The sequence below is a fragment of the Paralichthys olivaceus genome, chromosome 2, assembly GCF_024713975.1.
Source record: "Paralichthys olivaceus isolate ysfri-2021 chromosome 2, ASM2471397v2, whole genome shotgun sequence".
Taxonomy (NCBI): Eukaryota; Metazoa; Chordata; class Actinopteri; order Pleuronectiformes; family Paralichthyidae; genus Paralichthys; species Paralichthys olivaceus.
Window position 1 is genome coordinate 4,697,501 of NC_091094.1, and position 26,613 is coordinate 4,724,113.

At 40.8% G+C, this 26,613-nt stretch overlaps 2 protein-coding genes across 3 annotated transcripts in view; one reads left to right on the forward strand and one right to left on the reverse strand.

Moving 5' to 3' along the window:
• Nucleotides 1-11,887, forward strand: part of unm_sa1614 (un-named sa1614) — an 18,734-nt gene extending 6,847 nt beyond the window's left edge. Inside the window, exons 12-28 of the mRNA XM_069532062.1 lie at nt 480-567; nt 660-708; nt 823-995; nt 1,465-1,598; nt 1,701-1,792; nt 1,886-2,072; nt 2,171-2,256; nt 2,343-2,458; nt 2,752-2,819; nt 2,908-3,015; nt 3,265-3,547; nt 4,031-4,189; nt 4,280-4,346; nt 5,312-5,358; nt 5,781-5,935; nt 6,174-6,299; nt 6,782-11,887. Coding sequence (XP_069388163.1) covers nt 480-567; nt 660-708; nt 823-995; nt 1,465-1,598; nt 1,701-1,792; nt 1,886-2,072; nt 2,171-2,256; nt 2,343-2,458; nt 2,752-2,819; nt 2,908-3,015; nt 3,265-3,547; nt 4,031-4,189; nt 4,280-4,346; nt 5,312-5,358; nt 5,781-5,935; nt 6,174-6,299; nt 6,782-6,856 — 2,013 coding nt within the window. The 3' untranslated portion in view covers nt 6,857-11,887. The remainder of the gene's footprint in view (nt 1-479; nt 568-659; nt 709-822; nt 996-1,464; nt 1,599-1,700; nt 1,793-1,885; nt 2,073-2,170; nt 2,257-2,342; nt 2,459-2,751; nt 2,820-2,907; nt 3,016-3,264; nt 3,548-4,030; nt 4,190-4,279; nt 4,347-5,311; nt 5,359-5,780; nt 5,936-6,173; nt 6,300-6,781) is intronic.
• Nucleotides 8,597-25,744, reverse strand: st3gal8 (ST3 beta-galactoside alpha-2,3-sialyltransferase 8). Of its 2 annotated transcripts, none has more exons than XM_020096811.2 (9): nt 25,608-25,744; nt 16,360-16,716; nt 15,935-16,058; nt 15,712-15,850; nt 13,628-13,821; nt 13,363-13,542; nt 12,902-12,947; nt 12,522-12,641; nt 8,597-12,295 (listed from the first exon to the last, which is right to left on the reverse strand). In XM_020096811.2, the coding sequence occupies exons 2-9, from the start codon at nt 16,508-16,510 to the stop codon at nt 12,128-12,130; spliced, it is 1,122 nt and encodes a 373-aa protein (XP_019952370.1). In that variant the 5' UTR covers nt 16,511-16,716; nt 25,608-25,744; the 3' UTR covers nt 8,597-12,127. The 2 variants fall into 2 exon arrangements, with proteins under 2 accessions (XP_019952370.1, XP_019952371.1); XM_020096812.2 differs by having other exon boundaries at nt 25,554-25,709.
• Nucleotides 25,745-26,613: the final 869 nt, after the last annotated feature.

The window sequence follows — 26,613 nt, forward strand, 5'->3', positions numbered from 1 at the left end:
AGCTCAACAAATATTTTGATAATCAATGAATCATTTTCAAACTCAAAGAGCTTGTGTTGCTTCACTTCAGCATTTATCACTGTAAAGTGAATATGTTAGTTTTCCATATTTTCTGTAGACTCAGCGATACAAACATAATCAGTAATCAATAGTGACGTCTTTGTTTAGAATGATTTATGACCATTCATTATCATAATCTTTCTCACATATTTATTGACCAGATATTCATTTTAATTCAGGGCTGATCTGCTCGTCACCTTTTCTCATTATTTTTTCAAACTGCTCATGAAAAATAAGGTGATACTGATTAATTAGGCGACATTTGTTATATCAGCACTTTGCAGATTCACTGGTTATTAGAGGATCGATAGACACTTATATAAATTAATAACATGTGTGTGTGTGTGTGTGTGTGTGTGTGTGTGTGTGGTTGTGTGTGTGTATATATACCTCTCAAACCCCCCTTCTGTCTCTCTCAGCCTAATAAACCTCCGACCAGACTCAACCTACTCACCTGTCAGGTTAAACCCAGCGTGGAGGACAAGAAATGTTTTGACCTCATCTCTCGTAAGACACACACACACACACACACACACACACACACACACACACACACACACACACACAATGTAATATATAACAAACATTTTGTCTTCCAGATAATCGGACGTATCATTTCCTGGCTGAAGATGAAGCTGAGTGTGTGGCGTGAGTAACAAATAAATAAACTTTATTGGAAGAGTCAGATAGTTGTTTTGATCTAGTATTAAAATCTACCGTGTGTGTGTCTTTGTGTGTGTGTGTGTGTGTGTGTGTGTTCAGCTGGATCTCGGTGCTCAGTAACAGTAAGCAGGAGGCTCTGAGCGTGGCACTGGATGGGGGGAGGCTAGGGGGAGGAGGAGGGGAGAGCAGCGTGGAGGATCTGACCCGTGCCATCACCGACGACATCAGGCGGATGCCAGGGAACAACAACTGCTGTGACTGTGGAGCTCCAGGTGAGCTCCGTCAATCAATCAATCAATCAATCAATCAATCAATCAATCAATCAATCAGTCAATGTATTTTCTCCCTCCTCGTCTTCACGCCACTATAACCACACATCGATGTTTGAAGACACTTTATTTAAACGGGTTGTTTCAACAATAATGAGTCTTATGAAACCTCTAATATCCAGACTTTATTAAAAAATTTTGTATTTTTATGAATTTATTAGTGAAACAAAATAATTCAACAATTATCCTTTAATATTGTTTTTCATTTTTAAAACAAAACTATGAACCAGGTGAAAACTTTTTGTTGTAACTTCCCAGAATGTGAGTAATTTATGACCTTTTGTAAACAAGTGAAATGCATTTTATTTAACGTCAAAGTTCACATCAAAGTTTACACACAACACTGATACCAACATAATGTTTGGGTTCGTTTAACATTTTTAATCATTGATGTTTCTCTCTCTCTCTTTAGATCCTGGATGGCTCTCGACCAACCTGGGGATCTTGACCTGTATCGAGTGTTCAGGGATCCACAGGGAGATGGGAGTCCACGTGTCCAGGATCCAGTCTCTGAGTCTGGACAGTCTGGGGACGTCAGACCTGCTGGTACAGTATGAACTTACTGTAGACAAGGGTCAAAGGTCGCGGTGACCTCGTATGAGTCAGACAGTGATGGTCTCTCTCTCTCTCTCTCTCTCTCTCTTTCAGTTGGCCAGGAATGTTGGTAACTCTGGTTTTAATGAAATACTGGAGGCGAACCTGCTGAGTCCGTCTCTGAAGCCGTCTCAACACAGTCACATGTGAGACGATCGCACACAGTTGTGTGTCTTTCTGCTGTTGTTATACTGTAGTTCATTGTAGTAAATTTGATGCTGTGTTGTGGCGGCGTGCAGGACGGAGCGCAAAGACTTCATCCTGCTCAAGTACCAGGATGTTCACTTTGTGAGGCGGAGTCCCAGCTCTACTGCAACGCTGCGACTCGGCCTCCAGGAGGCGACCAAGAGCTGCGACATCTACAGTTTGATCCAGCTGCACGCTCAGAGGATGGAGCTGAGCCAGCCGCTGCACACACACATTCAGGTACACACATATAGGTACACACATACAGGTACACAGCTACAGGTACACACAGGTAAAGTTTTCCCAACTAAACACACACTCTGTTTCCATGCCAACAGGAAAAAGGGGAGACCGCGCTCCATCTCGCCGTCCTATTGGCCGACAGGACGTCCCTGCACATCCTGGACTTCCTGGCTCAGAACTGGTCGGTTGATGTTCAGGAGTTATTACACCTCATACTTTGTTTGTGTGTGTTCACCTGTGTGTGTCTATTGTGTTGTTTCTTTAAAGCTCCAACGTTGACATGCCGACGTCTGCGGGGAACACAGCGCTGCACTACAGCTGTCTGCACAACAAGAGCGACTGTGTGAAACTGCTGCTGAGAGCCCGAGCCAACACACACATCAGTAATACAAACACACACAGTCACACATGTTCACACACTATACTTGTGAGGACCCGTCATTAGGAACATACTGTGGTGGATGCAGTGCTACTTTTAAAAACAGGCCTCAACAAGTGAACAAACGTTCTAATAACCAAAATGTCTTTGTTCCAAAAAACGTGAATATTTTTCTTAAGTTAAGTTGGTGACAGAAGACGCATAGTAACGTTAATTATTAATAATTAATAATAATTATTAATAATTAATAATTAACTGTGTGTGTGTGTGTGTGTGTGTGTGTGTGCGTGTGAACAGAGAATGAGTTGGGAGAGACTGCTCTGGACATGAGCCGCAGGTTGAAGCACAGCCACTGTGAGGCGCTGGTGAGTTCACCATAGTCATATCACACTGTTTCAATGTAACTGTATGTGTCGACTTACTGTGTGTGTGTGTGTGTGTGTGTGTTTGTAGCTGCAGCAGGCCCAGTCCAACCAGTTTGACCATCACATCCATGTGGAGTACGAGTGGCGGCTTCGTCACGACGATCTCTATGACAGCGACGATGACTTTGATGACAGGGTAACCATGGCAACTGAAGGCCTGCTGTTTTATCTGATTTATTTATTTATTGGAAAACATCTAGGCCGACTTTTGATTTCGGGTTTTGGTTCTTCTCACCACATCTGTGCTTTAACATATAATATATTATATAGATATATTATTGACAGTGATTGATTGAAACAGCAGTTTTTAATATATCCAGTAAAATGTATTTAAAATGTTTATTTTTTTCCAATCATCAGTTAATCCGTTCCCCTCCTGTTTCAGAATGGTCCAGTGAAGAAGGAGCGCACCTCCTCCTCCTCATCCTCCTTCACCTCCTCCTTCTCCTTCACCTCCCGTCCGTTCAGCTTCAGTCAGTCCATGTCCTCCTCTGGGGCTCCGCCCTCCTCAGCCGGAGCAGGAGCGCCAGGCGGAGGAGGTCTGCTCAGCGTGGGGAGGAGGCTCGCCATGGCCATGGATCTCCACAGCCGGGCCTCTGGCTCCGCTCCGAGCCCCCCTCCACCTCCGCCATCTTCTCCGGCTCCCCCGCTGCCCCCCAGGGTCAAAGGTGAGACGAGATGAATCTTTATGCTGTAATGAGCCTTCAACATCTGATGAATGATTTGCAGGAACATTTTTACCTTTTTGTTCAATTGTTGTTAAAATCTCTCGAGAACTATTGATGGATTTTCCTAAAAGATAAAGGATGTTTGAGAGCCGATATTAGGGATTAGAGGGTTTCTGATAATGACGTATCGTCCAATATATATGTTATAAATGTGTTGAAATAATTATATTTATCAAGAACTTATGACAAAGAAATTATCTGAGGCTTAATATCTTACAGTTTAATTTTATACTTTATCATAAATAACGATATATATAAAAAGAAAACACACACAAACAAATAAAATGATAATATATAAATATCTAAGACCGATTGCAGATAAGTACTGTCTGAATTTGTTTGGATCATAAGGAAATCAAAGGCCTCTTACTATATGAACAAGATCTCTGAAAGAAAAGTCTTCATCTCTGCTCTGTCACTCAGCTCCCACTGTTCCTCCTCCTCCGCCTCCTGCTGGGGGGGAGGGATTTTGCGAGGATGATGAGGATGGATTCTTCATCACGTCAGGAAACAGAAAGTCCAACCCCGCCCCTCCCATCGCCGTCCGACACAAGAGAAGCTGCTCTGAGTCCAGCACGCACGGTAACATCTGAGAGACACACTGCAATTAATGTGTCTGAGTGAGGCTGTGTAATTAACTCTGTGTGTGTGTGTGTGTGTGTGTGTGTGTAGATTACGGGTTGCCAACCAGTCCCAGGATCTACAGCGGTCCAGACTCCTCCTCCTTTAAGAAGTGTGTGTGAGTATCTGAGACACAATCACGCACAACTCTCAGTGTGTCACATTAAACACACGACAGAGAACCAGGCCTCTGATTGGACCGGTAGAGGAATGATGATGTCACACTGGTTCAGATACCAACAGGAAGGATTTTTCATAGACAACAAATTATTTATAAAAGAACGTCATCTTTTTTTAGCTGTAGAAGAATTAATCAAAGAACATGTTATGAAAAGAATCAGACCATAATAATAATAACAATAATAATAATAATTATATTGATTTATTGAGACCTTCCTCAGGTCCAACAGTCTCCATGTGAGATCATCATCAGATTTAAAAGACAATAGTCCATAAAGTTCAAAGCAAGTTCAAAGACAATTTAAATAAAATCAGGGAAGGGTCTCGGATCATTTATCTAAAGAGGGGTTTAGGTTTTGGCTGCTCTGCAACCAGCACAGGTTCAACTTGCCCTTTATCTCCTCGTTCCTATTTTTCATCTTTAAAAAGAGTCGGAGTCCGCCCACATGATGTCCCCAGGCAGATTCTTACAGAGCCTCCGGGCCCTGAGAGGCTCTGTCCCCTCTAGTTTTCAACCAGGTTTCTGGGACAGACAACAGTTCTCTGCCCGAGGAGCTGAGGGTACGAGCAGATGTAGAGATGGATGGCAGATGGATTCTGGAACAGGAGCGAGGGATCAACTCATCTATTCTCTTTACATGATGAGATGTAGACATGAAGGATAATCTCTGTGTCCTTGAAATTTAAACAGAATTTAATTTTGAAATATGGACGTTTCAGTAGCAGATAAACAAACCAACATGGTGGTGATTCAGCGATGGGCTGCAACAACATTAAAAATGTAATGTTTTACATTCAATTTTAATTAACTCAAGCTAAAGACAAAACTCAGACTGTACTGTCCTCTGGTGGACAGAGGATGAATTACAGATGTGATTTTTTTAAATGTCTCTCTCTCTGCAGTCCATCTTCTCCTCTCGGCTCGTTGACTGAACGACCTCATCGAGCAGGTACTTCCTGTCCTGTAACTTCCAGCTGTTTCCTGTCGCATCAACATCTGTTTTATCTGTTCATCTGTTGAATCCATCACGTGTAAATGAACTCAGTGAAGGTCCGGGGATCAGTGGAGGAACAAGAGATAACAAGATCCTAAAGTTTCAGTTTTTAATCCAATCACCTACTCAAATGTAAAATGTAAATGTATTCATAATTTATCTTTTAGTTTTCAGCCACAAAAACAAACAAACAAACAATTTACACACCAAACAATTACACAGTGAATTATTTTATGATAAATATTATAATCTTACTTTTTTGCTATTGTAAAAATGTCCATAAACATCTTTCACAGCTATTTATCTTTCTGTCAACGTGACCCTGAAAACAACTTCATGTTGTCATGGTAACAATAATCTACTATTTCCTCTCTGAGGTTTCCGGAGGGCGGACAGCGACGGTAGCTCCTCCCACTTCCTGCACCCTGCCAGTAAAGCTCCGCCCAACGGATCTCCCACCAACCAGCGTTCTCAGAGCTTTGAGAGTGACAGCAGAGGCCCCGCCCCCATGCCGCTCCCTCGCAGATCCGTGGTGAGTTGATAAAAAAACCTCATGAAGGGTTTATTGACATTAAATTACAGAACATTACAGATTCTGCTCTGTCCCATCGCTTCTTGTTAATTTGACGAATCACGTATGGGCTCCAGTCGCAGAGTCACATGACAGCGACAATCGTTTCTCTAGAAATACCAAAACAAACAAATACCAATATTCATCATTGATTTCAGTAGTAGGAACATTTCGAGTGTTACTCTCTGGTGTCCTTCAGCCTCGAGGCACAGCCAGTCGACGTGCTCAGGCTCTGTACGACTGTCAGGCCGACCACCATGATGAGCTGAGCTTCGCTGAGGGTCAGGTGCTGGTGGTCCTGGGCCAGGAGGATGCTGATTGGTGGGTATGTATCATCATCCTACGCTCTGATTGGTTCTCCCACTGGTGGGACAGAGAGCTCTTATGATGTAGCCTCAGCTGTTGTTGAGTTCACTCTTCTGATAAAAGATTGGACAAGAATTAAGTCGAAATGTTGATTTTATCATTTAGTTTAACTGTTTAATCGATATTTCAACTTAAGTCATAAATTCATTCTTGAGAAATGTTGAGAAAAAAGTTTAAATGTTGAGAAAAAGTTGAATTGTGAAAAAAAATGTCAAGAATTATTATTTATTCTCACCATTTCCTCTTTTGTCTCGACATTTCATTACTTTTCTCAACATTTCAACTTTTTTCAAAACATTTCAAATTGTTTTCTCACAATTTCTACTTTATTCTCAAAAGTTGAAATGTCAAATTTTTTTTTTGACATTTCAACTTTCCATCCCTGTTTGTTCTTGTTCTTGATTAATATGTGTGTGTTTGTGTGTGTGTGTGTGTGTGCAGCATGGTTACATAGAGGATGAACCAGACCAGAGAGGATTGTTTCCGTCTTCCTTCGTCCAGCTGCTCTCAGAATGACATGAAGAAGCTGGACCAGGACTGGACCCCATCGGTTCCTGGACCAGCACAGAACTGAACCACATCAGAGCCTGGAGAACCAAACCGGAACCTAACCGGAGCCAAACCGGAACTAAACCGGAGCCAAACCAGATCTGTACCGAGCTACAGCCAAAACCTCTGTTCTTCGATGGACCAGATTGGTGATCTGGTTCTGAGAAGCTCCAGCACACACAATCACATGGAGACGGCCTCGCACAGACTAATCAGCCACAATTCAAGGTTGTCTGTAACTTTTATTAATTTATTTAAGTAAACTAATATTTTACTAAGCACATGGACACAAAAATCCACTGGACTTTTCTTCTGAAGTTCATCTGAGCGACAGTTTGAAGTTATTTTAGGTCTTTGACCCTGTAGCAGCTTCGGGCTCCTCTCAGGCCTCGGCTCTTCGTACAGACAGAACCAGATCTGAAGAATGACACTGAAGACCAAAGGATGAAAAGCAGATGTTTGTTGTAAATTCAGGTGAAGTCGGTTTCCGGAGCAGGATTTCACCTCGTTTAGCCGTTACCATGGATTCACTTTGATTCTTCCAGCTGCCTTCGATGTCCCGAGATATCACAACACCTCAGTGTGAAAGTAGCACAGCACAAAACCACCATTACAAAAATCAAATCCAGTTTCTTGTTAAAAGATGGAAATTTCTCATATTAACATTGTTCACGGTGTTGGAGAGTTGAGCAGTTCTGCTGCCACCAGGGGGCGATCACAGTGACTTGGCTTCACTTTAAGAAGTGGACATGTCGACCATCTTGAGATTCAGTCTGTGGTCACTCATGAATCAATTTCTCTGACAGTCAACCCATGAACGTCAAGGGCTTATGGGAAATGTTCATAAAAGGCAGCTAAAGCATAAATATTGAATAAACAATGACATTAGATGTTTTATCAAAAAGGTTCCAAACATATGAAGCAAGTAACGTGACGGACTGTTGAGAAAACCTGTTCAAGGCAGAATTTTTACTTATTTTAAATAGTTAGAATCAATCTGGTTTCACTTCAGCTCTTATTTTCTTATCACTACGAACCAAATATTCACGAATCAACAAGAAACTTGTGACAACATTTTTTATATCATGAAACTTAGATGTAGCAGGAAACACTGACTTTGTTATAAATGAACGGTTTGGTGAAAAAAAAGCACAGTTCAGTGTAATGTAATAATGTGGAATGAGGGGGGGAGTTGGGGAAAAAGAGATTTCGAGAATAACGTCGGAATATTATGTCATAAAGTCAGGATGAAGTTGTAATTTAATGAGAAACAAGTTTTAATTTAACAGGACAAAAAGTTTTTGATTTATGAGAACAAAAGTCATAATGTTATGAAAATAAATACAGAATTCAACTAGAAAAAAGTTTTTAAAAATGGAATTTAACAAGAAAAGAGTCAAAATTTTATGAGAAAAACTGAATAAAGTCATAATTTAAAGACAAAAATGTATTAACTTAAATTTAATTTGACAAATTTTACAAGAATAATGCCAAAATATAACAAGAAAAAATGTATTATTTGATGAGAAAAGTCATCATTTCAATAATGTCAGAATATTAGAACTTTTCTCGTAAAAAACTTTGTTCTCGAAATCTCACAATTTTTCTTTCTCCAATAGGCCCAAATAAAAAAAAAATCCACCGACATGTATATGTGAAGCATCGGGTTTGATTCTTAGGTTTTTTGATTAAAAAAAACATAAACAATGTTTTTATATATTTTATTTCATTCAAAGTGACAGTGGTGGGTTCATGTTGTCTTCTGTCTTTAGTTGAAATATCAGTGCTTCTGTCTGTTTGTCTTCTATGAACGAACGAACGAATAAATGAAGTGATAATCAGTAGGTTTGCTTTTTAAATGAATCTGACTTTCTTTTCTTTTATCAAACAGTCACAGTTTAAACACAGTGAATTAAAGCTATGGTAACTGAACATACATGACACATACATGTTGTTTGGTCAGTGGACGTCACTCTGGAAAAAAAAAAAAAAAAAAGCACAAGCGGCTGATTGGTTGATCTGCACGTCCCTGATGGAGCATTTCCAGACCGCAGGGATTCTAACAAGCACAACTTTGGAATAGAACTGGATTTTTTCTAAGTGTGAGGAAGTAAATATTTCAACAACAACTGCAAATCCCATGAAACTTCACTTCCAGATGTTAAATCCAGCTCAGGAAGCCGGAGCGCTGCTGCTTAGTCTTTAGTGGCTGAACTAAGCTGAACCACAGCGTCTGATTACACAGGTCAGTTCTAAGAAACATGGAAAAAAGGATTGAACTCAGACTGCACTCTTCACCGCAGCCGAGCTAACGACAGAGCAGCAGCCCCCAGGTGATGATTCAGCATTCATGATTATTGATAAGGCCTCAGTCGGCGTCAAACAAGGTGCAAGTTTCTGACGGCTGGAAACGGCCACTGAGTGTAAGCGGACTCTAACTCTGTTTGAAGCAGAACGATCTTTACTGAATGTCTCTGAGGCGATTTCTCACTGGTGGTTTGTCTGAATCAGAGGAGAAGACAATCTCAGTGAGGATAAAAAATAAACAAAAAAATAACTTGTCAATGAGTTGATCTGAAATTCAATAAGTCAGAAACATATGTGTCATAAAAACATCACCATGAGAAATGTTGTTAGCACGATAATTAGATGGTTTGATAGTTTCCCATGAATCAGAAATTAAACCATTAAAAGCAGTACGGTGACTTTAGAGTCGTTTGGTCGTCTGGTGTTATATTCGTGCCTCACTCCTGAACCAGCTGTTTGAGATTTCAAGCTCAGAAAAATACATTTTGCAACCAAATAAATTACATTTTAAAGATAAACATAAAAAATTTAAATGAAACAATTTGCATGTTTACCGTTATCCATATTAACGTGCAATGATAACTCACCTCTCATGCAGTTTCACTCACACAAGCTTTTGTTCTCCTCGTGACACCAAACAGCCAATCACAATTCTTAGAATTTTCGGTTGCGGCACAAACGTAACACCAGAGACGAGCAGCTGCATGATTGAACAGCACGAGCAGCAAAGTTAAATATCTTTGTGAACATTTGATTTTGCACAAAGAAAACACAATGAAGAAACATTTGACATTTACATTAAAAGATGGATGGATGCAGCATTTAACAGATTTAAGTCTTGAGACCAAATTAAATGCAGCTAACTATCTTTGTCCTACATGCTAACTTCAATGTTTAACTCACAGATTGTAAATAAAGATCCTCCTGCTAAAACATCCTGGATACAGGCCCCGCCCATCGGACGAGTGACATAATTTGGAGACTGCATCTGCACAGTGGTGATTGTGGCGTCAACATCAAATAATTAAAACCGAACTTGAAATAAGTCTAAAACATCTTGTGACATGTCGTCCGTTTATAAACAGACTATAATGCAACCCAACGCTTAAACGCCCCGTCACACATACGAGAGTTATATATATATATATATACATATATATATTGCCGTGCTGCGATTTGTGACAGGAAGCAAATGTTTGAATCGTCTCCTCGCTGTCACAGATCTGAAGTGGACGGTAGAAGCCTCTGAAATATTCGCGTGTGTGTGACGGTGCCTTAACTCGACTGTGTCTGAGACGAACATTCGCTGATTCAGAATCAAACTCGGTGTGAAAACGGCCTGAAACTCTTCATAGTGCAAACAAAGCCACAAACATTTAGACGACTGATAATATTTTTTGTACATTCACAGTAGAGGCGACGGGCCACCGCTCTGCATGCTGGGAACTCCTGCGAGGAGGAGGTGCAGCAGTCAGGTGACCGACTCCTCTGCTACTTGCTGGACTGCTTCGTCCTTCTTCATTCATGTGTTGGTTGTTTTTGGTTGGACTTCAGATTTTTCTTCTTTGAAAGTACATTGCACTGCATCCGCACTCACTGGAACCGGCTACTGATTGTTTGACTTTGTCCTCGTTACGTTTTATTTGATAAATCTTTAGTGAATCGTCGTCTCCTCAGCTTTGTCACGTGCCTCTGGGACACGTTCACAAAGTCACAGCTCTCTACAGTTAGTCTTATTACTTCGCAGAAAACTGAGATTAGAAAATGATTATCACTAAATGTTGGACTGTTCCTTAAAAAAACATTCCTGCTCCGGAAAACCTGCCGACTGCAGTTTAACAATCAGAACCACAGGCTGAGAGAACCATCATATACGGTGACGACAGGAAGTGACGTTGCTTTAGGATCCAAACGTTCCAGTCTGTCCGGATCCTCCGCGCCAGGACGGCTTCCGACAAAATGAAAATAAATGGATGGATAATAAATGATATAAAAAAAAAAAAAAAAGGTCTTCTCTTGGTCGGACAGAGGCGAAACAACACGGCCTCCTCCGCCTTTACTTCTTCATGACAAAGTGCTTTGATTAAAAAAAGAGGTTCTCCCTGTATAACGTCTATAAAATCCAATAAAAAAAGATTAAAGTCTGTGGTTGTTTCCCGACTCAGAGCAAAGCGTGTGTGGTCGATCCACGCAGCCGCAGACGCATGTATGACGAGTGGAGGGTCCCGAAAAACTGTCTGTTCTAGTGAAGCTGGAACTCATTTAACCCAGCAGAGATCCAAGCCCCCACCTTCTCCACCACCACCAGCAGCTGGAGGAGGCAGGTTTAACTCCGTCCACAGTTTATCTCCAGATCTAAAACATCTGGCCTCAGTCTGGAAAAGCTGGACGCCCGATGTCTGTCCATTAGTCTGTGAGTCTGTCAGTAGGTCTGGTTGGAGAGCCGCTTTCAGACATGAGCTCTGGACAATGTTCGGAAAATTGGGTTTTTAAATTCTGCTGCGGAAATCACAAAGTTTTTATTTCCAGCAGAAAATCGTCAGCATTGTTTTTATCGCCTAAACATCTCGCATCTCGTTTTCTTTTCAATTTTCTTCATCTTCTACGAGTTTGGCTTCTTTCCGAGATAGATTTTTATGCCTAGCGTTTTTTTTCGTTTTGCGTCACTTACTTGTTAGAAGTGTAACGCGCCCACTTGCCAGTTTGTGACTGAAGAACGATTTGTGTGTTTTACGAGCGAAACAAATTCTATTTGTCCAGAGTTCCAGGGCATGTCTGAAAGCAGCTTGTGTGCAGGTCAGGTCTGGTGTTCAGTTCACTGGTCTGCCGGTCCGTGGTCGGGAAGCACATCACTCTGCAGGTTGATGGGTCCGACAGTAAATCTCTGGAGTCAGGCCAGTCTGTCGGTCAGCAGGTCGGTCGTGGGTCGTGTCACTGGTGCAGACGGATCTTTCCTTCCTTGGCGAGCTGGTGAATGACCTGGATCTCGAAGTCGGCGCTGTGGACGCCGGTCTTCCTGAAGGCTCCAGCATCACGGTTCTCTTCCCAGTAGTGATGCCAGTTCCCCAGTTTGTCTGCACCATAACCAAACACTGACACCTGAACACAGAAGAGAAGAAGCCACGACATGAGGAACTGAAACATGAGGAACTGAAACATGAGGAACTGAAACACGAGGAACTTTCACTGAACATCCTGTGTCTGTGCATTCAGATGAAATGGATGATAAATGTTATTATGTTCTTTCAATTCTAGTTTTCTCCGGACACTTAAGGATCAAATATTGAAAACAGATGAATTGAAGGTTTGGACTCGTCCCTCCTACCTGGTCACAGGTGTGCAGAGCGAAGATGATGGCCAGCATCCCCGTGGAGGGGTAACGACCGTTATGCTCGGTCCAGTGATCGTGGATGTATTTAAAGAACACCGGGTTCATCACCAGAACCTGCTCACACACATCGCGGCAAATTATTTGTAAGATTTGCTCTCAGACCATTTTTCAATCTTGATAAACACCTGAAGACAGAACTGTGTTTCAGAACATGATTCAAATTTATTGACAGAATGCGGACAGATCTGTTTTTTACGAAGCCGTAGAGATTTAGATTCTGTCTAAATTACAAATCTCACATTTTGCAAAATCCTTTTAAATGAGTCAAAGCGAACATGATGAACAGTGGGATGTGGAGAGAGTATTTACTTTACCTTGTCTTTATCAGCCTCCACTCTTTCTTTAACCCTCATGTAGGTCCTGAACAAACACACACAAACAGACACACACAGTTTGTGTAAGTTACATTTTGTTTTGTCTGAATAAAAAACTTAAACATAAACACATAAAAATATGTTCTGTATATTAACTGTGTATGACTGTAAATATACTGCACAAATTAAGATTCTGCGACATATAAGCTCATAAGTGAATTATATATATATATGTTAATACATCTGTGAGAATATACATTGAGTAATTTTGATATGTGTGTGGAGCATAAATATTATATATGAATGATACATTTTAATTTGCCTGATATGAGTGTTTCATGTCAATATTCATGTATTTGTGTTAATTGTAAATGATCATTTGTGAATATGTGTCTTTAATACACTCTATTTATTACTGTTTATATTTTCTAGAGTAGTTGGAGTAGATTAAATGTTCGTACATTTTGACCTGGCCGGTGGACAAGGCGCTGGTCAGCCACTCGAGGTCTCTCAGTTTAAACGGCAGCAGGACGAGGCTCTCTCCTTGCGCCATGTCCACCGCGCTCTCTGGGTACAGGAGGTGATGCGTCGTCCGATTCCCAACATCTTTCTCGAACCCTCGAGTCACTGCCTTGTTCATCCTGAAAAAGAGGAAGATGAGGCGACGAAGATGAGGAGAGGGTAAACGTATGAGGTGCGTGTGTTTGAATGTGTGTTCAAATGTACCGGATCACAGAGTTGTGGGAGTTGATCAGGTTGCCGTGTCCGGACTGTCGCAGGTTGCCAGAGTTGCCGACCACCGCACAACTACGGCAGAGTGAGGGGAGGGGCTTGAAGTCCACGGTGGGTGGAGAAATGACCTTGAACATCTCTGATATCACTTCCTGTAGAGTTCGGGAGTTACCAGACCGTTGAAGACCCTGTGGAGGAGCAAAGCATATCTCATTATTTTTCACTCTGACTCTATTTAACTTTTATATCAGCAAGTCGCAAAACCAGCTCCATAAATGTGAAAAAATACACTTTCCATCAGCTCCAGAAGTTTTCAGAAGTATTTTGTTTAATGCTCTGTGTTGTTACTTTGGTCAAGAAAGTTGTTTGTCAAGTCAGTTTGTTTGTTCGCAGGATTACGTAGAAACGATTAAAATGGATTTCAATAAAACTTGGTTAAAGGATGGGTCATTGGCAAAGAAAAAAAACAGGAAATGTTTCTTTTCTTTTGTTTTAACGTTGTGAGATGTGAGTGTTTTGATAATTTTGCCAATTTTCCCAAAAAATAATTCATGGATCTGGATGAAAAAAGAAATCTGAAAGTCAGATGTTTAACAGACTGATATTTGGTACCAATTCAAACAAAATGTAATTATTTTAATATTACTCTGCAACTTTTTGGATTTAATTTGATAACTGAATAGTTACTGGTTTTCTATTGAAGTAAGTTGAATTTTTAAAAGACAGGTTCATAGATTCATTAAAATAATCTGTAAATTGTATAATATAATAAAAGTTATATGCAGCTCTACATTTTTACATCTACAATTTAGCCGCAGCAGCTGTGTATGTTTTTAACTCATAATGTTCATATTCTCTGCATTCATATCAAATTTTACTGGATTTTACTGCATCTCACACACACACAGAATATGCAGAATACTGCATACTGTGGATCAGACCGATGTTAGCAGCATTACCGCCCCCTCCTTTTAATCTACTAATGGTTTCTGCTGCAGGACTTAATCTATAAGTGCAGGACACCGACTCAGACGTTCTCCTCGTCCAAACTGTCGACAGCTTCCACAGCCACTAATTTAGGACCTCTTACATTTCAGCTTTCATTAAAACACAGCTCTGCATTGAAAACCCTGGTGATTGAACTAATGACTTAAACTCTATTACACATCCTTATATGTTTTTTTAATAACAAATCTTCTATCTGTGATTCTGCTAATTCATCGATTAAGACTCACATTCTGTTTGTTATCACTTTACACAAAAACCACCATTAGTTAATGAAGAAAGATAAAAGAGCGACATCTGAAAATCGTATTCAGCATCATATAAAAAATGTGATTTAATAAACTGTTCATGAGAAAGATCAATGTTGATGTGAGCGTTATCTGCAGTTTAACCGTTGATGTTGTTTAAAATGATCTCGATAAAAGGAATATTGGCATATATATGATTTAAACAAACAGTGATGAATTGATCTTGGATACTTAAGCTGTGCATAATAAAATCTCACACTTTGCCTGCAAACTGATTCACTTCATGTAGATTAATTAAACATCCGCGGTTGTTTAATTAACTGAAGTGAATTCGCTTGGACCAAGTCGCTGCTGCAAAGAACGACCTTTATTACGAAGGCTTAACTTTATGGAATGTAACACGTCTGTACGTAAAGAAAGACGAGATAAACTATCTCTCTATGTGCCTCGCTCTATCCAGAGATAAAGCCTAAATGTCTCAGCTGTCAATCAGGACGTCTCGCTCTGTCTTTATATCATCAAATGACAAATTCAAACCAAACTTATCAGAGACACGAGCACTTGAGCAAACATCAAAAGAATGACTTAGCATGACAGAAATTAAATAAAAATGTATTTGGCATGTACTTTGACTTGTTATTTTGGTCCATGTCCCATTTGCCAACATGGAGGACGCAGAATTCTTAACTTCTACTGCAGCCAGCCACCAGGGGGCGATTAAGACATTTTGGATTCACTTTATGGAGCTATCTTTACACTTTTATTTCAATTTAAATCATCTTTCCGGCACAGAAATCATAAACGGCTCCTGTGTTTTGTCCTCACCAGCCACCATTTGAGCGCCTCCGGGTCCAGGTTGTCGTTGGCGTCATGGAGGACCGGCTGTTGTTTCACATCGTAGCGCTGGCTGAACCAGCCCGACGCCCCGGGGTCTGAAATACAGGACTCAGAACAACCACAGGACCTGAAAGAGGAAGAGAAAGCAGAGTCAGAAAGAGCAGAGCAGGAAATTGTGGGATAAAAGGAGTCCAGGATTTCCTGCATCTACCTCGGGACTTTCTGGGAGTCGACTGCAGGCTCCTCCTTGGACTTAGGTGGGGGGTTTCTGGGAGGAGGGGGTGTCACTGGTGGGTCAGGGTTCAGGTCAGCAGGAGGCGCTGCAAAGTCAACCACTGCAAATACAAACAAACTGAGTCAGAGAACAGTGCATCGTGGGAGATACGCTAACACTGTTAACATCTTTATGGTACAATTGCAACACTACCATTACAACTACTACAAATAATAATACTACTAGTACTAGCTGGATTACCATTCAGGAAAAGCAAGCAACTGCCCAGAGGCAGAAATTCAAACCAATTTCTTTTTCCTCTGATGTTAAAGGGATAGTTCACCGAAAAATGAAAACCCCTGTGATTAAGTACAATGTAGAAAAACACATTTTCAGTAGTGACCATGACATCAGCTCCTCACCTGTCTCCGAGCTGGCGTGCATGGCCTGGAAGGTGGGCAGAGACAAAGACAGAGGCAGGAAGTGTCTCCTCTGGATGGTCTGACTGGCCAGCATGAGGAAGAGGATGGCGGCGATCAGCAAAGCAACGCACAGCTTCCTCCTCAGCAACATGGCTGCTCGGACGATAGGTGGGCAACGACGGGAGGAAGGACGTGAGGTCAATCAGCTGTTCATCCTGCTAAGTCGGCACAGTTAGACTGTGTCATCTGGACATCGTCCACTCTTCTGTCCTCGCTCCACTCAGTTGCATCGCCATGGAGCCTGAGACCTGGGCGCAACGCTGCTTCTCTATTGGTGGAGGCAGGATCTATTCATTCCTGAGTTAGAGAGAAAGACACAACAACATCAGCATCATCAAGAATAACATGATTTCACCTTTCATGATGAACAAATCATCTGTAAACTACTTATGACAAACTACCAGTGAGATGCTATTCATCACAACCTAAGTACTTTACAACATATAAAGTTTACACAACAGTTTACACAAGAAAAACAAACCACAGCTTCTGTTCCCCCTCAGAGAAGTTCAACACAGACAACATGAGGCCGTGCTTACAACCAGGCAGACATGTCATCGTGGTTGATGACGGTGTTGACTGACATATACAGAAATAACAACAACATAAAAACCGCCCTCCATCTTGAAAAACAAATAAAAAGAGAGAAGAGTGCAGTTTTTGACTTTTGCCGATGGCTGGAGCACCCACTCCTCTACCTCCCCCACTCCCACCTCTTCCTCCCCCTGTCCCACCTCTCCTCTCCTCCTGCAGGAATGTCTCCATGCAGACAGACTCGGACTCTGCATACCAATCAGATCTGGATCCAGTTCAGCTTCTCCTGTTTCAGCCCTCCCTCTGCTCCTGTCCCTCTCTCTACCACTCTCTCTCTCTCTAACTGTGTGTGTGTGTGTGTGTGTGTGTGTGTGTGTGTGTGTGTGTGTGTGTGTGAACCGTCCAAATCACTCATAATCTTTTTGTAACCGAGAGCTGCAACGTTTTATTTAATAATCTTTGTTGTTTTTGGTTCAACACTCATCAGGTTGCATAAATGTGAAGCTGAAGTTTAATAACTGTATTTTTACTGTTTTTTAAAACTCATACATTTTATGCCATCCACCGTTAAACACATCCCAACCCTCGAGATCCATGTGACCAAATCTTTGGTCCATGTCCCATCCACTTACATGAAGGAGGCAGGGTTTATGACCTATACTGCAGCCAGCCACCAGGTGGGGATAGAGAAGCTTATTGTTTCCCTTTGGGGGCCCTGTCAGGTCGTACATCTTTGTACTCTGTGCTCCGCGCTCAGAGGAAATGTTCACACCAAAGTCATTTTGAAAGACAAACAGTCAAAGGGGGAAACTGTACAAGCCGTCACACGTTTATTTCTCTTTGCAGGACAAGGTCCAACACTACAATTGTGCAATGAGAGAAATGAAAGAAACAAATTTACCTCTAAACGATAACGTCACAAGTTTCCAGGGATTATTGTAAATCGTCCCGATTTTTGAAAAGATTGATGAAATGTGTTTGTTTGTTCTCTGAATTCTCAAAACAATAGTCGAGAGATATAAAACTGATTTAGTCTGATGCAAAACTGAAAGAGTTGATTTTAAGCTGATGAGCCGAGTCTTTTCATCTCAGATCTGATTGTATTTGTTTTTCCTTCGACAGCGTCACAAACAAACCCTCTGTCTGGAAAACAAGAGACAGGAGCAGAATAATACCACCGCAGCTACTCGTAGTATCACTGCAATTACAAGTATTTCTACTTCCATTAACTTTCTCACCGCAACAGAGAATCCTCTGTTTTTTTATTCCTGTGTAAATATCACTAAAAACTATTAAACTTCACGACCACAAGATTTTGGAAAATCTGTTTCTTTGGAAAACAGAACAAGTCAGGACAGAGCACTGATTAAAACATCAAAACACACACAGTTGTAAAGTTATCTGTATCCGGCCTCGGGCGTAAAAGGGTAATGATCTCAGGGAAAGGGCTCAGGAGAAATTCCAGAGACAGAAAGAAAGCACATTTCCAGGATTAGCATCTGCATTAGCTTGTTAGTGCAGAGTTTGACTTGTGTTCTGTTACGTTCACTGTGCAAACTTGTCCTGGTACAAAGGGCTTCAACAGAATCAGCTCAGCAGAGCTCAGCTCGATATTTGGTCTGGATGTGAAAGTCCACACTGATTAGATTAGATTAGATTCAACTTTATTGTCATTACACATGTACATGTACAGGGCAACGAAATGCAGTTTAGCATCCAACCAGAAGTGCAATAGGCAGTAAAGTGCATGTGGCATAAATATTGTGGTATATAAAAAGTATGTTACATGTTGTTTTTACCTCAGATCAATATCAGAGAAAAGGAATTCTGGGAATGAAGTAACTTATTTCAGGTTTACAAAAACAGACTTGATCTTTCTTTTGAGCCCTTTTCAGAGTTCAGAATAAAACAATAAAGCAGGTTGAGTGATTGTTTCTTTGTCATTAACACAGAGACGACCTCTCAGCTGCTTCAGATATTTTACTGATGTTTTCCACAGGGTTTGTGTGTGAAAACGCAACGTCTAGAAAATGTCAGCGTGAGCACATGAGAAAACAGTAGAAAGTTGTCTGGGGACTTCCCAGCGAACGAGGGACGTGTTGAGTATGTGTGTTACACACAACGGAGGCAACACCAGAGGAATACAAATATCTCAAGATGATAAAGATGCGTCATAACCATAGAAGACACAGGCGAAGATGTCAACTTGGACTATGAGATTTGAGAGCTTTCGGTGGTGAGGGCCGTTGTTGATGTGCTGTAAACAAAAACAAGCACTTTCCACAGCGGCATTTTTACGACATGTCCTTTCTCCTGCTGCTCTACCCCTCCACTGGATGTTCCAAACATTTTCCTGTTGCTGACCCAGACAATCTCCTGCTGTTCCTCATATGTGAAAGACAAACTCCAGGAAATGTCCAGGCCCAATTCTCAGGACATTTTCTGGAGCTCATGTCTGCTTTAGAAAAAAAGGTTTATTGTCGTCACTCAGACAGGATGGGATGATCCTGTTTTCTGTTTTTTTCAATTTTCCATGTTGAGTCAAGCCAGCCACACACTCACCAACATATCAGTCACTAAAACAAGTCAGATTTTATTCATCATGATCCATGAATTATTTTTAAAAAGTTTTAAAACTCCTCTCATAATATTTAAGAACATGAAACAATTCCTAGACCCTCTTTTTTGTCGAGATCAGCATCAAAACCTCAGTTCTTAGGTTTTTTTTTTCTTAATTTCCATGTGTCTGCCAGGTTTTGTGGAAATCTGTCCGATAGGTTTTGAGTAATCTTCTTCTTTAAACTACAAGCTCTGTCGTTACAGTCTCTGCCCAAAGAGATGCACGTGTTTAAAAAGCTGATAACTGCTAAACATGGCTGTGGTCTCTCAGTGTGTCTGACAGAGATAAGAGCTGAGGAGGTTGTGGAGGGTTAACGGCTGTCAGCTCAGTCACACACTGTCCTCTATGTTATTTTAGGGTCTGGAGGGGGGGGGGGGGGGGTCTGGGCATGACAAGTTTAGGGGTCGTATGGTTCCCGGCTCTGAGAAAAACCATGTGACTGAACTCCATCCTGTCCGTCTCTGTGACCTCTGACCTCAGCTCTGACACCAGGATGGAAACCAGCTGCTCTGCAGATGGGGAACAGTGACGAGCAGGAAAAAAAAAAAGACAGTGGAGAAGAAGGAGAAGAAGTAGACTAATGGGCTGCCAGACAAACGAAGACAAAATCTAATTTCTGCTCGGTCTGTTTACACAGATCGCCCACAGAGGAAGGAGGAGACTGTCTCTGCTGGGTTTTTTTTAAAGTAGAGGCAACAGGAAATGAAAGTGTATGACTGGAACCTACAGCTGTATTTGACTGCATTTTCCCCTTCAGTCATCCTCCCACCTCAATAAACACGTTCTCACAAACGAAGAAATGTCTTCTACAAAGTAGAATACATATAAATATAAAGATATTTTATGTGTACCATGAATATCTAAAAGTTTAGTTCAGTACAAAAAACATCTTGAATTTCTTCTAGCGGTATCTGTCATGTCAAGTTTGGGGTTTTATTTATAAAATAGTCTTCAAAGCAACACAATGGCTGGTGGCATTTTAAATTTAATGTTTTTAAATTGATGATTTTAGAGCCATTACTTTTTTTATAGCAACCAAAATGAGCATCTGGAAAAAGTCAAGAACTGGTCAGTATTTCTGACAACCAGGACTTGGTTGTGGACACTTGAAGACGTGTCCCCTCTCAACTCGGAAGCGTCTTCGGTTCTGACTGATGAAAGGACTCAGGTATTTAACCTCTGGGCGCCGTTATCAAGCCACTCATTATTAGCGTCATGGGGGTCATTTGAGGCCAAGTGAAAACAACTGTTGTTTTATGAGTCTCCTGTTATCCTGGCTTTGATGGAACCTGTTGGTTTTTGCAAATTAGTCAAGAACTTCTCAGTAAAATTTTCAATTTCCAACGGGTGTTAATGCGTGGTCGCAGAACACACAACCAATCAGAGCAACGGAATGTGTGACGCAGAAGACAGTTTTATCTGACTACAGTGTACAGCAGTTGTGTTTTTCTTTTACAAAAATATACCATCAAGTTTGTACTGTCCTCGCGGTGGATTTAACAGACCAGTCAATGGTAGTGATTGTAATAAGAGCAGGGATTTTTATTTGGACCGACAGTGAGGTGGAACTTAAGTGTTAGGAACATGTTGCCAAAAGCTGGAAGTCGTGTGGTGACTGATAAAATCCAATCAAGAAACTGCGTCATTCTTTCTAAAAGTCTCTGCCCCTGCAAACTAACACACAACTTTTCAAAGTAAAACACTTTTCATCATTTTAGCTACGCAACAGCTCAGAGTTTTAGAAGAATAAAACAAACCCGAAGATGTCCTGATACTGTCTGACTGCAGATACACAATAAACCCTACATTGATACCGCACACATTCTCCACACTCAGCTGTGAGGGTGTTTGTTCTAGAAAGATTTCTGGCGGGTTTTCTTTCCACACATAAATTCACACCAAAAACATGTTGCTTGAATTTTGCCCTCATCACTGCAACTGCCGCAAACCCCAAGATGTCATCACAGCTCTAAAAAACTTCTCAAATAAATCCAGTAGACTCTGAAAAGCTTGAGAAATTTGAGCAGGTATAATATTTAGATCAGCTTGAAAAAGGAAAACGCCACAATCCACTGCTCCTGTCGAGGTGGTGTTCAGGTTCAATGCCCAGTTTCCATTAGGACGGCTGAAACGTTTGGTCATACTGGTTATTTATTACAGTCCAGAGTCACTGACCAGAATCCAGCAGGACGGAAAATCAGCTGGGCTGAAACTTCCAAGTGCAGCACAGAAAAGAGAGAGAAGAAAGAGAGGTAGTTTTAAGTAGTGAGGAAGTCCAGGAAAAACAAGACACTGCTCAGACTGTGCTGAGTCACAGTTGGACAGACACTCGATGTTAAGACTACAGCATCAGCCCAAGAATAATTATTATAATAATATTCTTTACATGGGTTTGGAAAGAGAGAGAAATGTAAGAGGGGACAATCAAAGAGCCTGACAGGACAGACACGCTGGACATGATCCCATCATTGTCCTGAAAGAACTTTCAGGAAACGACCCTGAACATTGAAGTGAATAAACAACACAACGACTTCAGAAATCCTGTATCAGACGGACCCAGTCAGAGGCCAAATCTCCACACAGGGGTCTCCACCCTTTTCAGCCTGACCCTCAACTTGTGACCCTCATTGTCCCTGGAGGTGGACAATGACAAAAAACTCAAAAATGTGCAAATGTTTCCTGTGGTGTTGTAAACTGTCCTGCTGCAACTGATGCCGTTACCAATCTTTCATAATCACTTGACATGTTGACAAAGCAAACAAGAAGGATGATGAAACTTTTTTTTTTGTTTGAGGTCATTGATACCAAAGGATTTAAGGAGTATATTGGGTTTTAACACCAGCATTGTTAGTTTAATTGGTATTTGTACCGGACTGATTAATTTACTGGCTGATAATATCGGATGAGTTCTTAGTTCTTAGCTTTTATGATACTGTGTTTGTATAAGAAGACCAAATCGTGTTTCTTAATCAATCAAAGATGACAGCCAGGTCTTTCCATTCCATAGGGTTTACAAACCCTTACTCCTCTCTGTATATCTGTTATACTTTATTTGATCTCTTCATATATTATGAGTCCTGTGACAGTCTGTTCTGTAAAGATGTCTCTTATTTCTCCTGTTCTAGAAGCCTGATCCCTCCTCTGCTGCTCCGTTTGATATTTCTCCCTTTTGTCCCTCATTGTGAGGACTATAGTTCATTCAGGCTGGAAAGATAAAAGCTGTCATATGTTGGACATATCTTGAAGACCTCTGAGAAATCTGTCATTCTGGGCTGTAGAAATAAATCTGCCCTGAGACAGACACTCAGTCGGGTCTGTAACAATCTGTTTCTGTAGTTCAGATTTAGAATCAGGCCTCTATAATTACATCTGTCCAAATACAGAGGACGTTTGACTTACAATCTGTCTCTGGCTATAATTATGTGTATGCGTTTTCTAGTTCAGTTCTACCAACCTACATATCGTAAACACACAGACCCACACACAGCCCATCAGGACGGATATGAACACATACACCAGCAAAGAAGCGATGCACAAATATTACAGACAGTTCATTCTTCATATGATGAATATTTCTATATCAATAAAAAAGGTCAACATATAAACATAAAGGCTTATAAACTACAAAAAACATAAATATATATTCCTAAGGATTATAAGAACACCATAAATAGCCAACTACAGGTAAACTAAGGACACCAACTATAACAGGAGTGTTATGACTCAGTAGAGTCAAATTAGACCATGTGAGTAGGACACAATCTGTGTTGATATATAAACAAGAGAAGTCAGAAAAGTAGGAGTCATCATTCTAAGTAAGATAACAGATACAAAATAAAGATATGAGAGATAATAACACAACAGAACACAGTCAGATCTACACAAACAAACACACTGTCGAAATATTAAAGTACTGGTTCTATGCAAGACTGAAATAATGTCATAGTATAGGAGAATACAACAATACTGAGAAGTATGTGAAGGCCACAGTTTCCAATGTTCCACAAACACTATTTAACTATTATAGAGCAATTTACCAAAAGACCAACTAACATTATAGGACATGTAAACATATATAGAAATACAGCAAATATAACTGACAGCTGCCCTACATCCTGTGCTGCTGCAAGAGACCAGGTTTGATAATTTATGGAACATTTAAACTCTAGTTTCGGTTCTTCAGTGGGCGTCTTCTAGCACACTCCCTCCATTTGTTGTGTTGCCGTTATATTTGAAACTCCCTGTGCACACCCCATGCGTGTTTCCTGTGTGAGTTGGGTGTAAAACATGATGTGAGAAATCTACGTGACTCTACAACATGTGAGAAAATTAAAGGTCCACAATTTCCAACAATTCCCACAGAGTATCTCTGACACACGTTGGAAATACTAGACAATACCATGAAGCTTCAAATGGGCAGTTCTGCCAACGCACCATTTAATAGGGTTTCATAGGAAACAGCTGCTCAGAGCAGCTATTTGCAACAAACTAAGTTATAACAGAAAACTGTAGGGCATGCTGTAATGAAAGAGGCCTGCAGGAAGATAACTACAGCCTACTATAGCTGCCATACATTACATGAGTTCAAAAATAACAACAGATGCACAGAATCATATGTGGTTATAAACAAACACTAAACTATACATTACACTGAAATTAAACTGGATCCAAACAGAGCAGCTGATCTCCAGAGAATCTGTTGACCTCAAAGTCATAATGAGGATTTTAAACCCACCTGTATTTCTTTAAAATAAAGTTATTTGAATCTGTAACTGTTTGTTTGACAGGAAAATATTTAACTTTTCAGGAATTATTTTAGAGGTGGCGGCCATGACACAATTTGCAGTATCATTAATTTGTCCACACAACTCTTGTAATATTGTGTCATTAATAGTTAATGTTTACATTCAGTTAGTAAAGGAGAAATACTTCTGAATACAGCTTCTCCTTGAGAGGAAGATGTGTGGTGAAAAAACCAAGTTTATACAACCAAAACTTAACAATATTAGTATATTTCACTTAAAGGTTATCCACCCACCGCATTACTAACAAATGTAAGTATACTCTACTTCAAATTAGTAGAATATACTCATATTTGATAGTAATGCTATCAAACTCAAATAGTTTGTGTTCATTTGTTTTGCGGGTTTACAGTCTATATGAGAATATCATATAAACATAAAGGTTTATAAAATCGCATAAACTACAAAAAAATTAATATTTGTGTCTAAGAATTGGAAGAAAACAATAGCCAACTACACGAAAAAGAAGTAAACCAACTATTACAGAAGTGTTATGATACAGTGGAGTACATACAGTCAAATTAGACCACGTAAGTAGGACAGGATATGTGTTGATGTATAAACTAGAGTAGTCCGAAAATTAGGAGTCGTCAAAGATTGACGAACGTTGATATCGACAGTTATTGCGATAAATGTCAGATTATTAATTATTTGAACTTTAAAAAGTAATTTTTGTTGCTGAGTGAAAGTTGTGCTTTTAAACCCTTGCACCACCACAGTCACTGTACAGATCCGAGGTAGATGTTGTGTTGGACCTCCTCACTGTGGCTGCACAATGCAAAAGTAATGAAATCGATATATATACACTGAATCTTTGCTATGTCTTTGATGATGAAAGCCATATTGCGATAATTACCGATATCGTGTTATCGCCCAGCGCCAGGACGAAGCAGAAAGTACGAAAAACCATCAACCACAAAAAGAAAACCCTCCTCCTCCTCCTTCTCCCCATGTCTCCTTCTCCTCCTCTCCGTGTCTCCTTCTTATCGTCTCACACTTTCTCCCAGTTACACAACAAACAACAACAACAACAACAACAAACAACAAGTAGCGGTAAAAAAAAAATAGCGTAGTTTGAATGAAGTTTGGTGAAAGTTTCTTGGCAACTTTTCACCGCGCTGCCCCCAAACACACACACACACACACACACTGAACCGTGTCAACACACACACACTCACGGTAAATATCCGGTGATAAATCCCGACAAAGCTCCGCAGAACAAACAGACTCACATGGAAGCGTCGCCGTGTGCTTCTTCTTCTTCTTCTTCTTCGTCTTCTTCTTCTTCTTCTTCTTTGTGTGGAGCAGCGGAGCACAGACACCGTGATGCAGAGCAGCGAGGCCCCGCCCGAGAGGGGGAGGACCCGGGGGGGGGGAGGACCGGAGGAGGGGTTCGGGGCCGGTGGTGGGTTTCTTTTCATATGAGTGAGTGTGATGCTTTTTGGGTGTGAATGTGCCAGATGTGTTTCACAAATGTGTGTGTGTGTGTGTGTGTGTGTGTGTGTGTGTGTGTGTGTGTCATATTGACACAAACTCCTTAAAAATGTCTGAGCGTTTGCACATAATCACCAAAACCCACAAATCTGACCAATCTGCATCGTAAAGAGTGAACTTGTGGCGCACAGTTGACGTCAAACAGCTGAGCTTCATTAGCTGAGTGAAATAAATGACTGCACTTATAATCGCTGCGGTTCGAGGTTTCCAATATTTTGAATTCTTCCAGTTTTTTTTGGTTGATTATTAAACATCGAAACATGTCTGACGCATTACGAGCGTGTGAATTAGCTGTGTAGCTAACGTGTCGGCAAACAGCTGCTGCCATTAACTGTATCTGAAGATGGAGCACCTGACAGCTCCTGAAAAGTGAAGCCAAATCTACTCAATTATTTGTATTTTTAGTTACTCTTATTTTCTGACACTATTGCATGTTGAGTTGCTTGAGGTGCCTGGGATTTAAGATGAACCTTTGACGAGTAGCAGACTTCAATAACTACGCAAAGTGATGAACTACAGGCAGCCAGGGAGCGAGTGGAGACATGTCATCCATCTTTATTTATAGTCATTGGTTCATCATATCAACCTCAGAGGTGACGAATATCATTGTTGTGATCACAGCTTGTTTCCTCAGCACCCACAGGGGCCAAGAAAACATTTATGCAGGTTTAATTTTAATTACTGCAGCTTTATAGCCTTCCTGTTTGTTTTCCGTCTATTGAGTTGACTAACCTTTCAGACACA

Coding starts and splice junctions, on each gene's coding strand:
- st3gal8 (XM_020096811.2), bottom strand. CDS start 16,510: ATGTTGCTGAGGAGGAAGCTGTGCGTTGCTTTGCTGATCGCCGCCATC. Junction 13,822..15,711: donor AGGCGCTCAAATGGTGGCTG/GTGAGGACAAAA, acceptor GCTCCTCCACAG/GGTCTTCAACGGTCTGGTAA. Junction 12,642..12,901: donor TGGAGGCTGATAAAGACAAG/GTAAAGTAAATA, acceptor GTGTGTGAGCAG/GTTCTGGTGATGAACCCGGT.